Source organism: Camelus bactrianus, chromosome 11 (assembly GCF_048773025.1).
Source record: "Camelus bactrianus isolate YW-2024 breed Bactrian camel chromosome 11, ASM4877302v1, whole genome shotgun sequence".
Taxonomy (NCBI): Eukaryota; Metazoa; Chordata; class Mammalia; order Artiodactyla; family Camelidae; genus Camelus; species Camelus bactrianus.
The window spans coordinates 52,837,497-52,855,962 of record NC_133549.1 but is presented as its reverse complement, the minus strand read 5'-3'; the positions used below and the strand labels follow the sequence as shown (position 1 = coordinate 52,855,962).

At 35.8% G+C, this 18,466-nt stretch overlaps 1 protein-coding gene and 1 long non-coding RNA gene across 4 annotated transcripts in view; one reads left to right on the top strand and one right to left on the bottom strand.

Annotated features, from left to right (window-relative positions):
• PRKG1 (protein kinase cGMP-dependent 1) overlaps nt 1-18,466 on the bottom strand; it is a 1,107,715-nt gene that overhangs the window by 129,515 nt on the left and 959,734 nt on the right. For all 3 annotated transcript variants that reach the window (XM_074374026.1, XM_045507363.2, XM_074374027.1), the window contains one exon: nt 4,209-4,274. In XM_074374026.1, coding sequence (XP_074230127.1) covers nt 4,209-4,274 — 66 coding nt within the window. The remainder of the gene's footprint in view (nt 1-4,208; nt 4,275-18,466) is intronic.
• LOC123613113 (uncharacterized) lies at nt 7,146-16,188 on the top strand. Its single transcript, XR_006720452.2, has 3 exons — nt 7,146-7,552; nt 8,179-8,219; nt 12,894-16,188. It is a non-coding gene; the product is annotated as an uncharacterized LOC123613113 (long non-coding RNA).

Here is an 18,466-nt window from a genome sequence, read left to right as displayed (position 1 = left end):
TATTAGTAATTACATTACTGTCTTTAGTAATGATTTCAACATGTCAAAAAAAATTATCTTACTTGAACTCTTAGCTTCACTAACAACTTACCACACCTGTGAAGAAGTAGGCGTTGTGTCACTGCTTACGGGATACAAAGATTTACTTATTTACTTTTATATTTATTTCTTTGCATGCATTCCAAAACAAGAGATGCTGAAGATACTTAGTTGTGTTTTATATATTCAAGAAATTCATTAATGGAGTTTGATTGCTTTGTTAGATTAATATTCTTTTCTATTTTCATAAATTTTAGAATCACTGCACACACTTATTAAGATAATTTTCAGGCTGCAAGAAACCCATCCTCAGAGAATGCTTTTTGAGAAAACCATGCATCTGTATATAATCTTCTAGGTTGTCAATGAGAATTTTAAAAAAAATTCTGACATTTATGATTAGTTGCAATCATATTCTTCTGCTCTGCCTCTGGAATGATAAAGCATAATCACTGGCTTATGTAACACGGTACCTTGGTTGTAAATTTGTGAAAGGAGCTCCTCTAGTTGACAGTTCTAATGTCTGCCATCTGTTTGCATGGGACGAAGCCCTCATGCTCCCTTAATTGGCCATAAATTAGGTACCAGCAGCAAGCTTATGACAAGAGCCTTCAGTTGCAGTTGTTTTTTTTTTGTTTTTTTTTTTTTTTGTAAGCTGTGAATTCAACATTTGGTGGTAAGCCCAACTTCTCTCATAAAAATACAGAAATGTACCTCTTCAGCCCTAGACTCAAGCTATCTTCTCTATATTTATGTTTAAATCTAGACCTCCCTCAAGGTATCCTCTCTGTATGTATATATCCCTGAAGATTTTACACTGATTAGAGAAAAACCGCTAAATCCAAGGGATTCCTCTGCCTTCTCTAAGTAGAGGAAGGGCACATTTATTGAGTGCTTACTACACATCTTGTGCTGTACATGGACCTTGATATATATTACATTGTTTGACCTTCAAACCAATTGTATAATTTAGGTAATACTATCTCATTTTGCAGATAGGGAAACTGTCTTAGAATTTAAATAACGTGCCCATATTCTTATAACATGGCACGGTCAAAATTCAAGTATTGAGTTTTATTTGACAACATCTATGCACTGCCACTGCATACTATACACAACTAGGTTTGAAGAAAGAGAAGGATGAGAATGAGGGCAAAGACATGTATGTGATGCTACCTGATGCTCCGTCCTTCAGGATATCAATTAAATAAACTGAAGAACCTGCACTAGATGACTCACAACATCCTGTCCATATTGTTTCCCTGATTTGATTATTCTGGGCTTTACCATTTACCATGAAACCTTATCAAGTTATTAAACTTTAATGGGCTTCAGTTTCCTTTTTGTCAAACATCCTATCTTCCAGGTAAGATTTCATACACATGGAAATTCATAAATTACAAAGGACTGTAGGGATACAAACTGACCTGATTTCCCATCCATCCCCAATCAGCTAAGACCCTCAGTCCCACAGCCACTCCTTCCCTCACCAGATTCCCTGGCTTTATGCTTTAGAGACAAAATGAAGGCCAGCCAAGTTCCCATAACTTCTCTTATCTCTAGCTCAACAAATTTTTTACCTCTTCTCGTTTTTACTATTTTCAGAAAAAAAAAAAGTTCTCCAAGTAACCTTTCCCTGTTTGCCCACAATTTCCTTCCCTGTTGACCCACTTCCATCAAGTACTCCCTTTGGTGTTTCATTTGCTCCATCTTCCTTGATGCTTGTATAGACCTATCACAAGGAAACTCTCCAAGACCTCACTGTTCCTTCATGTTCCCTCCCCTCCCTTTCATTTTTCCTTCAACCAAATTAAACCTTTAGTCTCAAAGCTCTCACTTCCTCTGCACTCACTCACTCTTTGTCATCTGTATTCCCTTCTCATCATTGTATTAAATTCTTTTGCTCCCTGGTCACTAAACCCATTGCCCTTTTCTCTCTCTATATGCCTCTCAGCTTCTCTCTTGCATTTAACGATGCTGCCTACCGTTTTACTTTTGAAATCTCTTGCTTTCCGAGGTTTCCTACACTCTTTGCTAGCTCTGATTGCCAACATTGCAGTTTTTTATTCACTGGTTTTCTTCTCCTTCCCCACTTTTAAATGTAAGAATTTTCCCAAATTCTAACCTTGGTCTTTTTATCTTCTCTATTCTTTCAAACAATTCCATCTAGTCCTATGGCTTCAGCTGTTAACTCCATGTAAGCAATTTTTAAATTAATTTTAAGTTAACTCCAACAAGAGTTTTTGTCCCACATTTTCTATCTCCTGCAGGGCATCTGTTCTTGAGTGCCCCATTTGGATATCAAATTCATTATATTTTCAGTGAAAAACAATTATGTCTCCCAAACTAATCCCTTTTCTATATTCCTTCTAGATTTTTTGAATCCTGACTACACGCTTAATTTCTCCCTTGCCCTTCACATCCAGTTGTGTGTTAAGCCCTCTGGTTTTACCTCCTCGTTCTTATTTGTTCATTCTATGAGTGGTCTCATGATCACCACTTGGATTTATAGACTACTAACCAGATATTCTGCCTCCAACCTCTCCCTCTAGTTTGTCTCACACAGCATTCTCCGTGTTACAGTAACACTACTTTGCTGCATAGAATTGTCAGTCACCCTTATGCCAACATTCAGTGTTCTTGGCGAACCAGCTCCAACATGTTTGTGAACTTGTCACAAGACCTCCTCCAACTACCTCTACACAGCCTCACTTTAGCCAGTTGAAATGGCTCAGAGTTTTATTCTGAGTATCGCTTATGCTGTTCACTATTTATCTTGCCTTTCCTGTACCTCCAGATTCACTTCATAATACCCTTTCTTTCCTGAAGACTTCTCTGATTCTCCTTAGAATAGTCACCTCCTTATCTGGACTCCCACAAATGTGGACTCTGGACACATCTTACGTTCTGCCTCATTATTTGTGTATATGCCACAGCTTCTCTATTAGATGCTCACCCTGAAAACCAGCATCTGAGCTGCTGCTCTGATTCTTCTCACAGCACTTAACACAATGCCCTGTACACAGCAGAGCCTCAGAAAAATGTTAGTCAAATGAACGAAAGAACAAATAGGTAGTTGTTGTTTCTGAGAACCAGACAAAGAATAGCTGTTTCAGAAACACCCATGGGTGTAGCTGTCACTCTGCAACGGTGGGTGCCACCGCCCTGGTTAGAAAGATCCAGCAAAGAGGGGCAGGCAGAAAAAGTGAGATTTGTGAGTCAAGTGGGATTCCTCTCCGCCCAGAGCTCCCTGAGCTCAACATTCAACTCTAGCATTTTGAACTGATCATATCGGCCCCCTCAGCTTCATTCCACCCTGACACTCACAACCTGTTCCAGCTCCAATGGCGCCACTAAAAAGTGGGTACTTAGGAGTTGTTCTCTTCAGTCAGGCACCTGGCTTTTGTGATAAACGTTTCCACATACACAGCACTGAGGAACAGTCTGGAAGACTGCTTGCAGATAGGGTACATGCATTTTACTCAGGCTCTGGGAGAGTCAATAATCTGCTATTTGTAGTTTAACCTATAAGGCATTCAGGTAATGAGACTAGCAAGCCAGCAACAGGGATAGAAGTACAGATGAACAAACTTATAATGACCTTAAATATGCTTATGTCTAGAACTGATGCCTTCTCCAAAAGTGTCTTCCTAAGTGCTTCTATTTTAGGTATTTGGGGATGAAAGAATAGAGGAGAAAACTAAAACATGCTCAAGGAATAGTCCATTTCCTAAGAATAATAGTAATAAAGTTGTACATACATAGATAATAATCTATAACTATTACAAATTATAAATTTTATAAACTATTAAATAATAATTATTTTTCTAAAATTTTACACAAATGGCATTGGTTGAATGCCTTCTGGGTAAAAACCACTTGGACACATGCTTTCTTCACATATACTCATCAGTCCGCACATCTCTGACGTTGCATTATCCCCAGTTTACAGATGAGCTAATAAGGTCAGACTCACAGCCGTTTAAGCACCTTGTTAAAGATCAGAAAGCTAGAATGGCAGAGCCAGCCACTTACAAGAGTAGGGAATGAGAATCAACTATAGAACTCACTTTAAATAAAAAGACATAAAACAAGTATTAGTAACTTAATAGAACTTCTGTGTGTCACTGACATGAGTGTGCAGTCGCGTAATAAAGCAAGGTACTTACTCTCTGTCAATCACAAGGCAGGTTACAGCTTCTGCAGCAATTACGTTGGCTGTTCTCACATCTTCCCTGTATAAAAAACAGAGATGTTGAAGTAAAACCACCTTTAATATCAAAGAAAAGTGTTCATTATGATTAATTCAGGACACATGTTAAATTATGGATACTCTTCTGATGTATCCACTTTCAGGTTTAAGCTTTGTTCATGTTTCAAATTCCTTTGTCCCGAGGAACCACATTACTCTTGTAATTATCACACAATCCTACAGTTATAGTCCAGTAGTCATAATTTTCAAACACAAATGAAACAACATTGTGTATCATCCCCTATGCTCTTTGGAAAATTGATGAATAAACTGGATAATGATAAAGACAGTAATGAACATGAATAAGCAAACTTTTTAAAGGACCTGAAGGTATAGTTCTGGAAACTGAGTATCTAATCCATTTGCGTATGACTTTATCATTATAACCTTGAGAATGATGGACCTGTTTTAAGTATTTTCTTACTTTGAAGACCCTGTACTTACGTGACTAACCTTCTGGCAACTACTAATGTGTTATTCACCTATACCAGAGCTTACGGTTCTTCAAGAATGTTCAACAAATCTTACTCACTTTGCTTGGGATACGTACATATGTACTGTCTCTTTATAAGCATCTAGTTTGTCACTGTAGGAATATCTATTAACCTCTTAAATCTTTAAAAATTTGCCCTGATATCTGTTGTTTTAACCAGTGGTCAAAGGTGGATTTGATAAGTTAACATTCACATTTCATTTTAAGCTACTAAAAATGTAATAGTAGCACTGTCATGTAAACATTGAGCTATACTTGAAAATACACTGTTTCCTAGAGAGGTAAAATTTCTAAGCTATTATAATTAATGATAAATTTAAGGTTTAAATACATTACAAAGATATATACATAGGAAATAATATAAGGTTAATAATACATTCTAAACATCATAAAACATTGTATGTCTCTAATAACAAGTTTTTACAGTCTTAAAAATAAGGATTTTCCCAGTGGGTCTTTACTTTTTCAAAATACACCAAGCTTTCACACATACTTCTGAACTCTATTTTTTCCAATGATGTTTCTGTCTTTCACTGTTGCTACATCATGCTGTTAAGACTACAGTTGATTTGTAGTAACTATTAGTATGTGGAAAAGCAGTTTCTCCTTACTGAAATTCTTTTTCAGAAATATCTTGATGATATTCTTAAGCATTTATATTTCATACAGACTTTAAAATCATTTTTCTGCTTCTAAAGAAACCCACATGGGGATTCTAGTAGAGTTGTATTATATTTATACATCGATTTCAGAAGAAGGACTTTCTGATTATATTAATTTTCCTTAAAATAGTATGGCATGACTCTCCACTTGTTTAGATCTAGTTTTATGTCTATAAATAAGATTTCTTAATTTTTCTCACTTGAGTCCTGGCATTTTTTAAAAAGTACTTTTAGGTGTTTTATATCACCAGTTTCTCTTATGGTATTTCTTTCCCATTTCTGTTTCTCACTGGTTATTGCTATTAACAACAACAAAAAAACCCCCTATTGATTATTGTTTTTTTAAATCCAACTACCATACAAAGTTCTCTTCTGATTCTAAAATTTTTATTACAGTCTCTTCAATTCCCCTATGGTCCTCCCAATGCCTCCCTCACATCCCCCATCTTCTAGCCAAAATGGCCTCCTTTAAATGACTGAATAAATCATCTCCTTCCTGTCATGAGTTCCTCTTAAGATGCCTTTCTTGGCCTAGTAAGTTCCTCCCCAACTCCTTGACTAGCTCACCTCTGCTTACTCTTTAGATCTCAGCCCAAGTGCCCCTTCCTCAGGGATGCCATGTTGAATTAACTAGATTGGGTTCTCTGTTTATCTGTTCTCACAGTCCTATGTACCTCTCCATCCAAGTACTGATCACAGTTTATAATTTATACATTTATTTGTATGGTCAGGTTATTATTGTATCTATTCCCCTTCCACTAAACCAGGGTCAATGACTTAACTTTGCTCCCTATTTTATCCTGAATGGCTGGCACATGGGAGGTGCTTAGTAAGTGTGTGGTACAGGAATCTTGAGTCCTTGGGAAGAACAGAGTTCAGGTTTTGAAGTCATACTGTCTTGGTTTTACAAGACAAACCACAAGCTTTGTGAAAGCCTCAGTTTTCTCGTCTATAAAAGAGGGAATGATAATAGTGCCCATTTAATGGTCTTAAATGCAATAAAGATAAGTTTATCTGCCCAGTACATAGACAGCAATGGTTCTGTATTCTCATCACCAACACCGTGATGTCTGTCCTTTGGAGGTGCGGTCTGTTGTTTTGAAACACCACCCAAGAACAAAGTGAGAATTTTCTTTCTGCTCTGTAGAAGTAGATAATATATTTTCAAGTCCATTAGCACTTTCTGAGTAGGAATTTTTGGTGAAGTGGACACAATGAGCAGAAATGGTTAGTAATGTTCATCTGATCCTCCATAAACTGTATGAATGATTTATTTCTCAGGAGATTGCTCATGGCAGCATATGTTACTACAAATTGTTGCCAGTGTATTTAAAACAAAATATCTACCACAGCTTTATACAAAACTTTCCCTAAAATATATTTCTACCATGACAATTTAAAATTGCCCATAGTCTTTATAAATATAACATATACAAAATAATGATTCATTTTGAATACACTTTCTGTATGTAAGAATTTTTTAAAATGCTTTCATGACAAATATACAATGTTTAAAAATTTTATATTATCTGGTGTAAATTGGATATATTTTCAAAAATGAATGCAATTTCCTTGCAACAAAAAGAAAATACATAGGTATTTTAAAATTAAAAGGTGAAAATCAAAGATCAGAAGAATGACATAGTCAATAGAAGTTGAAAATATTTTATTTTAAAAAAAGATTTGTAAGTTATGGCCCACAATCAGACTTAGTATCTAGTAAAGTGATATGTAGCAAAACAAAAAGATATATAACATGGGGGGAAGAAACAACATATTAAATAGATATTAAACAATAGATCATAGTATTTGCCATTTATTGAGCATCTAGTATATCAGGAACTATATTAAGTAATTTGCACAAATCTCAATACATATAAAAGAGGGTGGGTATTTTATCGAAATGCACACATGGGGATAGATGTTATGTAGCACACCAAAAGACAGACATAGCTAATGAGTCGTAGTCCTGGAATTTGAACAAAGACCTGGCTGGCTCCAAAGCCATGTACTTTTCACAACAGTTGACTGTCTATGCACTCTGCTATCAGATTTTCAATGGACAACTATCCTAAATTCATTCTAATGCAGAATAACTTCTGAACAGTAAGTAGTCATAATTTCTTCTGTCCATCATTATAAAAGTATATTTAATTATAAATAAAAGAGCATTGATATGTTTATGGGTGTCCAAATACAAAGCTAAACCAATAAACCACTTTGATTCTCAAATTAGAATCTTATCCATAGTTATATCCTAGCCTTACTGTGTTGCTTTGTGATAATGTTACATAATAATAGAAAGTCAATGCCAAATTCATTCAATGCCAAATTCATGTTGATACTATATTGTCATTGTGTCGCTACTATTAAGGTGTTTAATGTCACTATGCCTGTCTATGCAGGTATCTAGAAATGCCATCCCTGTGCATTCAGAAAGCCTGCTCCTGTGAGAGACAACTGCTATCTAGTGGGGGGCTTAGCATGCACAAGGTCATGAGTTCAATCTCCAGTACCTCTATTAAAAAAAAATTGAAAAAGGAAAGTCTTCTTAATATTAAAAGTTTGGAGGGAGAAATATTAGAAAAAAAAAGAAAATTGCTATTTGACCTAGAATTGACATATATCAATCCCTTACTTTAGGAGAAATGGTAGAAACTTCTAATGAGAGAATATTATTTATATATGCTGACAATACTGTGACTTACTGTGCATGGTTATTTCCTTTACAGGTTCAAGGACCATAGTAAAAGCAAGTATCATTTGGATTAAGGTATGAAATATTAAATACTCATATAAAAGAGGTCTAATAGCTCCATGTTGTTATGAAACTTCTCCCTATCCATACATAGCTGCTATGATACTAGCTTCACACAGAACATCTGCCAAGGTAGCAGGGGCTTCACGTCATACTAGTTTAGACACGGGGAAAGAGAAGAGAGAGGGAGATAGAGTTATTTATTTATTTTAACTGAACTTTCTTCCATTTTTAGTTTTTTGGTACATCAGGGTGTTTGATAATTTCTAATAGAATAATATATGAGACTTTGAAAACACTGACCACAGAGGATTTTATAATTAGAATTATAAGATAATGTCCAATATACTTAAAATCTTTCACCAAACACACATTACCTCTGAACACAGCACACTTCTTTATGGTAAGTAAAGGTACATGTGTCTACTTAACAGTCCAGGTCTAACATGCACATTGTCTTTAAAAACCAAAATCTCATAACCATCCATTTCTGTACCTGCATATTAGTTTATTTCAGCATGACAATTAATAAACATGTACTACTGCAGAAGTAGGTACCGTTCGGCAGATTAACAGATATTTCACAAAATTGCTATTGATTAATGAAAAATTACAGTCAAAGCTATGCAGTTTAGTAGTGTTCTCTTTTTAAGCATTTTGGGAGAAGTTAGAAATTCCTTTCAATGAAATCATAGAGCATGAGAAATATCCAAAAAATTGCAAATACAGTTTTCTGTGCACTGACTCTGATATTCTTTGAACTTCATCACTGGAATCTTCATCATCGCTGTATCCCAAAGTAGAGTCACTGTCAGTATCTGAATAATCCATATCAAGAGGGTTTACACTGACTCTTCTCGTTCTGAAGCAATTCTCTCCGGCCTCATGGCTGCTAGAGAACGCTACAGTGCATTGATATATCTCCAGGGAACAAACACAGAATGTATGAGGCCAAAGTAGAACGTAGTTCACACAAAGTAACTAACCCAGTAGGAGCCCTCCCTTTTCAGCTCCAGAGTAATGTGACTGCAGTCATCAGAGTCCTAGCATTCTATCAGGGCCAGTCTTCCTGGAAACTGACACTACTCCAATTGCCTGTGAGCTTACAGCAACCTTATGGGTCAGAGTCCTTCATTCTCAGTCAAGTGCAACAGTCAACGTCCACAGTTAAATTTAAGACAAAACAAATCATTTTCATCTCAAAATCAATCTTAAGTAGGATATTCAAAACTGATAGGCTGTGACAAGCACCAAAGAGCCACTTACTGAAATTATACTCTGAATTAATTACAAACTAGAATCTGTGGGAAATTCAACTGCACTAAGTGAAAGTTTGGTCCCGGAGCAGATAAGTGTTCTTGTAGAAAAAGTTGTATTGGGACATTTACTGACTCAGCTTCCTATTTAGTTACAAAGTTATTCCAACATGGTTTATAACTCCCACACTCTAACAGAACACACGTTCTAAGTATAAAATGAATTAACACATACAAATAAATACAGGTCCTCTAACCAAGTCTGGCATAGAGTAAACAACCAATAAATGTTAACTATCATCATCATCATCATTGTGGATCCTCTAACATCTAGAAAGCATGTTACCCTTTTGCAGGTAGTTTCTCTCATGAAATCTCCTTTCCTAAGTTTCTGTAATAAATCAGTCTCCCAATTGATTTCTGATACTACCTTCTCAGTTTGTTTTTTTGAGTCCTCTTTTTTGGTTCACTAGAATATGTATTTCTCCAAAACTCTCTTTTTGGCCTTTTTTATGGCTCTGACTTTTCCTATTGGGGAAACCTCATATAATCCAATGGTACCAGTTATTAGTTTTATGTTAATGACTTCTAAGTCTTCATTTCTGACTTTACGTTTCTCCTACTGGACACCCTTGTCTGAAGGTTCCATTGCAACCTCAAATTCAAGCCTAACGCATTTTCTTTTAATCTCAAAAGTACTGTTTTCCTTGGGTTCCCTATCTTGGTAAATGACATCACTACTCTTGCATTCACCCAGGCTCAAAAGATTAGATTCATTTTTTTTTAACTCTCCTTTCTCCATATGATTGATTATATTGGCTCTATCTTTGCCTTCTCTCTTATATCCTTCCTTTGCATCCTCATAACCACTGCTTTACTTTGGACTATCACCATCTCTACCGTGAAATGCTGATCTGGCCTCATAACTGATCTCCTCACCACTACGCTCTCCCTCTTCTGACCCGTATCTCACTTTGCAGCACATTTTCAAACGTGAATCTAGTCCTATCAACTCTTTGCATGCAAACTTTCAGAAGACAGATGCTAGAAAGAGAAGCCCCTACCTTTTCCTTTAGCGTTTGAGGTCCTCCGCCTTTTAAGCCACCACCTTTCCAGAAGCCACACAGACTAGCCTCTGCTGCACTTGCAGCAGATACCTGTTTCCTTCAGATATGCCAGCTGTTACCTCCATGCCTGCGCACATGCAGACGGATCCTCCAAGAACCATCTACGCTAGTTCAAATTTTCATCCATGCAAAATTCCATGATCTTCCAACAGTATTTTTAAAGGAAAAGAAATTCATATAATAGATCTACATATTAATTACAGGAAAAAAAACATACATAGTTAAACAAACAACAAAAAAGAGACAATAGAAAAATACTATAATGCCATCTGCCAGGAGATAACCAAGGTTAACACCTTGGTGAACAGCCTTCAAACACGGTTATTCTTAACTATTCACTTGTTTCATGAATGTAAGAAGTCAGTATTTATTTTAACCAATATCTACTGAGGGCTACTATATTCTAAATGCCTAAATGCTATGGTCTAGTGGGGACAGAAGTTAAATTAGTACACAAATGTGTAACTGAAAATGCTTATCAAAGAGCACACAAACCGAGGTGTCACAGGGAGGATCGCATTTGGCAATTCAGAGGACAGACAGCCTTTCTGAGGACCTTAAAAATTAAGCCCCAAAACTGGAGTTACCAAAATGAGTCAGGACATGTATTTTCGAGAAAAACAAAATATACGCAATAGTCCTGAGGTAGGAAATAGCTTATTGTAAAACAAATAAGGCTGGAGTTCAGGGACTGAGAGAAAGAAGGTAAGGGCCAGGGGAAATCAGAAAGGAAGGGAGGGCCACATCATTCAGACACTGTAGGCTCATCTAAGGATCTACTTTTCAAAAGAGACTAAGTGAACCTTTTTTCCTTTACCATATTAATAAAATCTTAAAAGTTTGTTGGAAAGCTGAAACTTAGAAGAGACAATTCGTATGAAATTAAGTATCAGGGAAATATTTTTAGGTGAATAATTTTAGAATGCTGATGTCCTTCCCACTTATTAAAAGTTGCTGTATGACTATCTATATATTAAAAAATATATCTAGACAGAATTTGTGATCTCTTCCCTTTAGAATCTTCCAGTGTAGAATATAGGAATAATGAAAAAAATGCATTAAAAAATCAATGTATTCTCAGAAATACTAGTCATGATGAACACAGACTTGAGTTTAAACTAGATACTCTTTCTAGAAAGATTCCACTTATGGCAGTCTCTAGTTTTTCATCAATAATAGGGACTCATGACATGACCTCAAAGAGGTCTCTAGGCAGAACAATTATAAATGTTATCCATGAAGTAACTCTAAAGGCTACTCTTTCTGGTAACACAGGTGGGTATTTCCTCTCACTGTATTAATTCACTTCCTGAGATAATGCAAATCCTTTCAGATCTACACTCATAGTAGGTCACAATAAATAGAGTGATGAATTTGGAAGAATTCAATTTTCACATTCCCTTTCCATATTACTTCTGCTGGGTGGGACGGCATAACGAATTTTTTTATGTGACTTATGAACTCCGCATTGTACAGCAGGCTTCAATAACAATGAACATAGACATTTATTATATTGAACCAAACGATGCTGTTTTTGCAGGTTAAAAATGGCCAATTACTGGCAATTTCAGCCTAATACATGGAATTAGTGAAAGCGAAAGGGGACAAAAGAGCAATTGCAGAAGGATACACATTGCTATTTCCTTTTAGTTGTGCTCCCTTTGTGACTGATCTGACATTCGACAGTAATCCACATTGCTTCCACATTCCATACGTGAATGCATGGATGCTGCTGAATGTTGACATGATGGATGGCTTTCAGTCTTCTATCTAGTCATTAAAGACAAGTCTCTGTACATTCCATTATAATTAGGATAAGAAATAACCACAGAAGAAATTCTGAGTCCTAGTTCTTTGCTGTTGTTGTTCCCAGAGTACAAATGGTATTTACTTTGTTCTGTGGCTTCAAGTATTAAACTCTTTGGTAAAGTCTTACAAATTTAAAGAATGTCTCTCCAGAGTTTATTTTATGGAGAGAAAGAACAGCTTGTTCTCATTTATTCCTTATTATTAGTTGTTCAGAAGCACAGATTTAGATATTACATTGCCATTGTTTTCTTAGGGACCGATTTGATCTATTTCTGAATGATTTACAAGTATTTTAATTTATGAGGAAAAAAGAAGAAAGAATTTTACTCTATTAAAATTAAAAAAAAAATTAAACCTGGTGTATAACATAATACTCTGTTCAGTTACTCAGATCAAATACTCACTTTCTTCTTAACTTTATGGTTCTTCATCTTTGAACCATTTCATAATACATTCCAGATTAATATTAATATATAACTGTTGTTTTCTCTTTTCAGATAGTGATGTGTGCAATGCAATTGGCCAAAGGAAGTTTGAATTTCTGGGATGATATTAATAAACTAATTATTCCATGAGTGTTTCATGGGTCACGAGTACTTTCAAGAATAAAATAATGCATTGGTATTTTCCTTTTTCTTTATTTCTTCTGTAAGCCATGGAGCTGAAAAACGATTCTTCAATTTTTCCTATTTTTGAAGTAGAAGGAAAAGCATATTCAAATGATGACTGGAATTGACGTACTAGTAAACTTCAACTGATATGCATTTGGAATGAATGTTAATTTGCATGGTCACATTTCAAAGGATTGTTACCTTTTTAAAGTGCCTTCAAGTCTGAGTGTGTCCTTTCCTATAAAGAACTCTAGGCAACATGTCAGGAGAGTGTCTCCTATTTCTGGTTCTACTGCCAACTTAGTGGGTGACCTTGAGAAAGTGTCCCATTCTCTGTCTTGTTTTTCACATGTGAAATGGTGATTGAAATCACTGCTCTGTTCTCCTCTGTAATTACTTTTACCAAAGTGGACACTTTTAAAAAGTTCTAATTATCACAGTTTGCAATGCTCCTGAGATGATTCATCCCAAATCCAAGGATATTTATTTAGCTAGAAAGGGGAATTATAAGCCTGCGATTGTGATTTACCATCTGAATATGTGACCTATCATGGTATAGATTTCCACATTGACTTTATCCATGACTAAAAATGTATTTTCACACAGGAATGACACGTGTTCATTTGAAATAATAGAGCATCATAATCAGAAGTCAACAACTATGTAATAAATGTTTAGAAAATCATGTTTTGATTATTAAAAATTATAATTAAGATTTTAATTGGGCTCTTTTAGGGAAGAGAAATATCTAGAATTTTAAAATAGAGATAAACTGTAAAAGATCTCTTTCTTCTGGTATCTGCTCACCAAATATTATGCTTTTTTGTATTATTTGAATAAAGAACTAGCTCTCTAAACAAAATTTTTCAGTGATTTTAAAGTGCAATTCATCTAATACGCTATAATTTCATCCAAATCAATGAGTAACCTTGAATCAAAGGTAAACAGAAGAAACAACATAATTGACAAGGAAAGTCATGGCTATATGTATATAAGGCCAATTTGAATAAAAAGTGCTAAAGCCAAACCACTGAATACAGTCAAAACTCCTGCCATTGGCGTTGTTTACAAAAGCAAACAGGGTATTGAATTTATTCACTATATCAATTTTTACCAAAAAATTTATACATTAGACTTGTTCTTTCTGCCCAGCATCTGTGATTTAAATTACATATATAATGGTTTTGAGTGGTTTCAAATATTATATAGTTTGAGTATCTAAATATTTGAAAGCTATTTTCTTTAATGTATAGAGTTTCTACAAGTCATTAAGAATATTAAAAAGACCTCCTCAATTAAAAAGTGAGCAAATGATATAGATAGGTCATTGACAAGGTAGAAGCTGCTTTTAAACATATGAAAATATGCCACATCTTACTCACAGTGAGAGAAATGCAAAGGCATGTGAATATGCTATGGTAGAAACATAACCTAATATAATTTTTAAAGGCAATTCAGCTTTGTGTAACAATTCAGCACTATTTTTTTTTTTAGTATTTATCTTGCAATTGTTTATTTCACGTATGTATTCACAGTTTGGGGAAATAATCACATTAAAAGGATGTTACCACAGTATTGTGTGTAATAATGCTGAAAATAGCCTAAATATCTAATAATGTGAAATTAATTAAATAAATTTTTCTACAATAATGTCAGGGAATACTAAAAAAAATTAAAAGAGCTGAAGAAAACCTGTATGACTATGATCTTCAGGATATCTTAAGTGAAAAGACCACAGTGCAAAACCAGGTGCATATGCTCCCATTTATGTAAAATACACACACACACAAGCATACAGTGAAATGCATGAATTCTTTTAGGATGCATTAGAAAAAATAATTACATCCAAGGAAGAGAATGTGTGATTAAAGGATGCAAGGAGGGAAATTACTTTTGTAGCTTTTGAATTTTATACTACGTATCTGAATTACCTGTCATACAACAAATATTTTTTAAAGTAAATATACAAAATAATTGAAGTTGACTCTTACAAGGAACTCCTAGGCAGAGAGGCCAGTGAGGTCTTTTACTCTCTTGGAAGGCCTTGTGTATGTCGACTGCCCGGTTCCCTACTGTCCATCCCTGTTTCTCAGGACTAGCAGGATTCTGCCTGATCAGTGCAGGAGTCCTTTTACCTCTACTTCAGCAACTACCTACAGATAGATGAGGAAGACTATGGAGGCATGTCGGAGCTCACGAAAGAAGTGTTTGTAACATCTTTTGCCTTGTTCCTGGTCAGCTGGATCGTCTTTTACACTGCCATCCACTAAGCCTGATGGTGTACAGCCCCCACGTGCTCCCTGTTGGGTCCAAAGGACTCTCTTAGTTACAGCACTAGGAGGTGCAGGGGCACCCCAGCCATGTGGAACCTGGAGGACTCATGTTTCCTGGACTGAGAATCAGTGTGTTAAACATCAGTGTTTTCTGCAAGGGTTATGACCTGAAACATTTTAAAGAACCATCCACCTTTTGGGGAAGCATTTCTGAACTGTTGATCACCAACCATGTCGTCTTGGATACCATCATAAAATACCTGTTTGCCAACTGGACCTGTCCTTTATTCTGACACACCTCTGGATCTGGATGAATCATTAAACTGTCTTCCTCCTCCATCAGGTTTACAGTTTTTAAACTATCACTGGCATTGCAAGTCTTCAGAAAATGGTATGACAGTATGTGTGTGGTCCATAGCACAGTACAAGCAACATCTAATAACAGTTTTCATTGTAGAATGTTTTCAGATACTTGAATAAATCAGATCTTTAATTTCCACCACTCAACCCTTACCCTAGAGCTATCCCCAGCTAGCAGAGCTGCAGCTAACTTATAGCTGGCCCAGCCTGACCACACTGAAGAGACACTGGCTTAGCAGATGGAGTGAGTAAAAAACACTTGACACAGTATCCCCCAGTGTCACTTACAGCACTGCCTTCTGCCCCATTTTCATTGGCAGCAATTATAGGAACTAGATGACAAACTAAGGAAGGTATTTTTTGAGTAGGGACATCTGATTCTTAACACCCTTAAGCACTGTTAGGTTGGTACTTTGGATCTCTTAAAAGGTTAAGTTGCCAATTCTATTTGTATATAGAAAACATTTCACATAGATATCCGTGTATATATATATAATAATTGATATTTATATTTAATATTGCTTTGAAATTATATTTTAATATATTCACTAATAATTGGGAAATAAATTTTCTCTCCATAATGATTTTTTGTAATTTATTATTATTGTAGCATGTCTAATCTCAATAGCTTCTATTTATCCTTGCTTACCTACTAATAAGCCATCATAACTGTCATTAATAGAAGAGTCTATTAATCTGAAAAGTTCTTCAAAGATTAACAGTTACCTCTTCATAGTGATTAAATCCCTCCATTGTTAATATAAACACATGCTTTCAAAGTGCAATCAAGGGTTTCAGATCGCATTGATTAAATTTTCTACTGTGGCTCACTCCCTAATCCGAAAACTGCATAAATTCATGAAAAGGTTTCTTACCATAATACAGAAAAGAATGACATTCATTCATTCATTCATTCATTCATTCATTCATTCATACATACATTAATTCATAAAATAGGATTGCCAGATTTAGCAAATAAAAATACAGGGCATCCAGTTTAATTTGAATTTCAGAGAAACAATGACTTTTTTTAAGTATGAGTTTCCTATGTAATAATATACTTCTGGTAAAAAAAAATCATAGTTTAGCTGAAATTCAAATTTAACTGCTATCTTGTATTTTATCTGGCAACACTAAGTAAGTTTCTGAAAATAGACTGAGCTAGGTGCTGTCCTAGGTACTAGGTATACAGAGGGGTAAAGAAAAACAATCCTTGCCCTCCAAAAGTTGACAATCTAGTAGGTAAGACAGACTACTGACAGTTATAATGCAGTGTGATTAGAGTATTAGAGGTGTAAACAGAGAGACACTGAATCCCATGGGAACGTCCCAGCCCTGACTGGGAGACAGAGTTGGGAAGGAGCATGGATTGATGGTGGGGAGGATCACGAGAAGCTACTTGAAGAGGTGACACCTTAGAAAAGAACTGACATGCACGTAGAAATCTGTCAACAGAGAAAGTGAGGCGGTCCTATCACAAGGAACAGCTTGTGAACAACAAGTTCATGCTGTATAGCCCAGGGAACTATATTCAACATCTTGTAGTAACTTATGGTGAAAAAGAATATGAAAACGAATATATGTATGTTCATTTATGTGCAGCATTATGCTGCACATCAGAAATCGACACAGCATTGTAAACTGACTGTACTTCAATAAAAAATACGTGTGTGCAAAAAAAAAAAAAAAAAAAAAAACGCCAAGGAACAGCTTGTGGGAAAGCATAAGAAAATCTTGTACACAGAGAACAGCAAGTAACTCATCATGATTAAAACCCTGGGAGCAAAAAGTAGAGAGGGAAATGAGGCTAGCAGGACTGGGACAGGAGAAATTATAAATGGCTATATACTGATTCTATATATGTCTTTAAAAGTTCAACAGATTGCTTTATCACATCTGTTTATCTAACATTCAGATAGTTAATGATGACAACCTTAGTATCACCACGAAGCCCTCCCTGACTCATACCACCCATTTGCTCTCCTCCTTCCTTTTACTTAACATGCCTGTGATACTTCAGTCTGCATGACAGTTAACTGAGGGATACTGGATGTTTGGAAGATGATTCTTTGGTTGGCTTCTGTTTCTGGGTCCTGCAGAACCGACTGTGCATCTGCTCTGTATTTCACCCACTAGGCTCCACGCAGAGCCTCTGCTCTATGAATGCTGAGGCACTGGTGCACTGAGTATTGCCTTTATTATTAACAAACAACCCTTAATTGAGTACCTACTGTGTTAAGAGCACTAACGAGGCAGGTAGCAAGAGCCATGAGTTGTACAGCTGAGAATCCTGAGGCACATATGGTAACAAAGTCATACCATTTTTAAGACAGCTCTGGCATAATTGAAACTGATCAAAAGTTTCAGCTTTTCATTGATACTTGGGAAACAAATAATCACTGGGCACTTCTCTGAGCCAAGTATTTGTTCCTTAAAAGTGAAATCTCAATAATAAAGTCAATCACATGGGGTCAGAAAACTATGCCCCTGGGCCAAAAACAGCCAGCAGCCTGTTTTTGCTCAGTTCTCAAGGTATAAATGGCTTTACATTGTTTAAGCGTTGTTTAAAAAAAAAAAAAAAAAAGCAAAAACAAACAACGACCATATGCAACAAAGACCATATGTGATATGCAAAGCCAAAAATATTTGCTATCCAGCTCTTTACAGAAAAAGTTTATCTGCTCCGAAATAGATGAAGGCATTGAAGCTTAGGGAGATTCAAGGACCTGTCTGGAGTCCTACAGTTAAAAAGTGACAGATCAAGATCTTAAATGTATCTGTTCCCAGTGTGCATGTCCCTTCCACTAATCAGGCCATCTTTCTGAA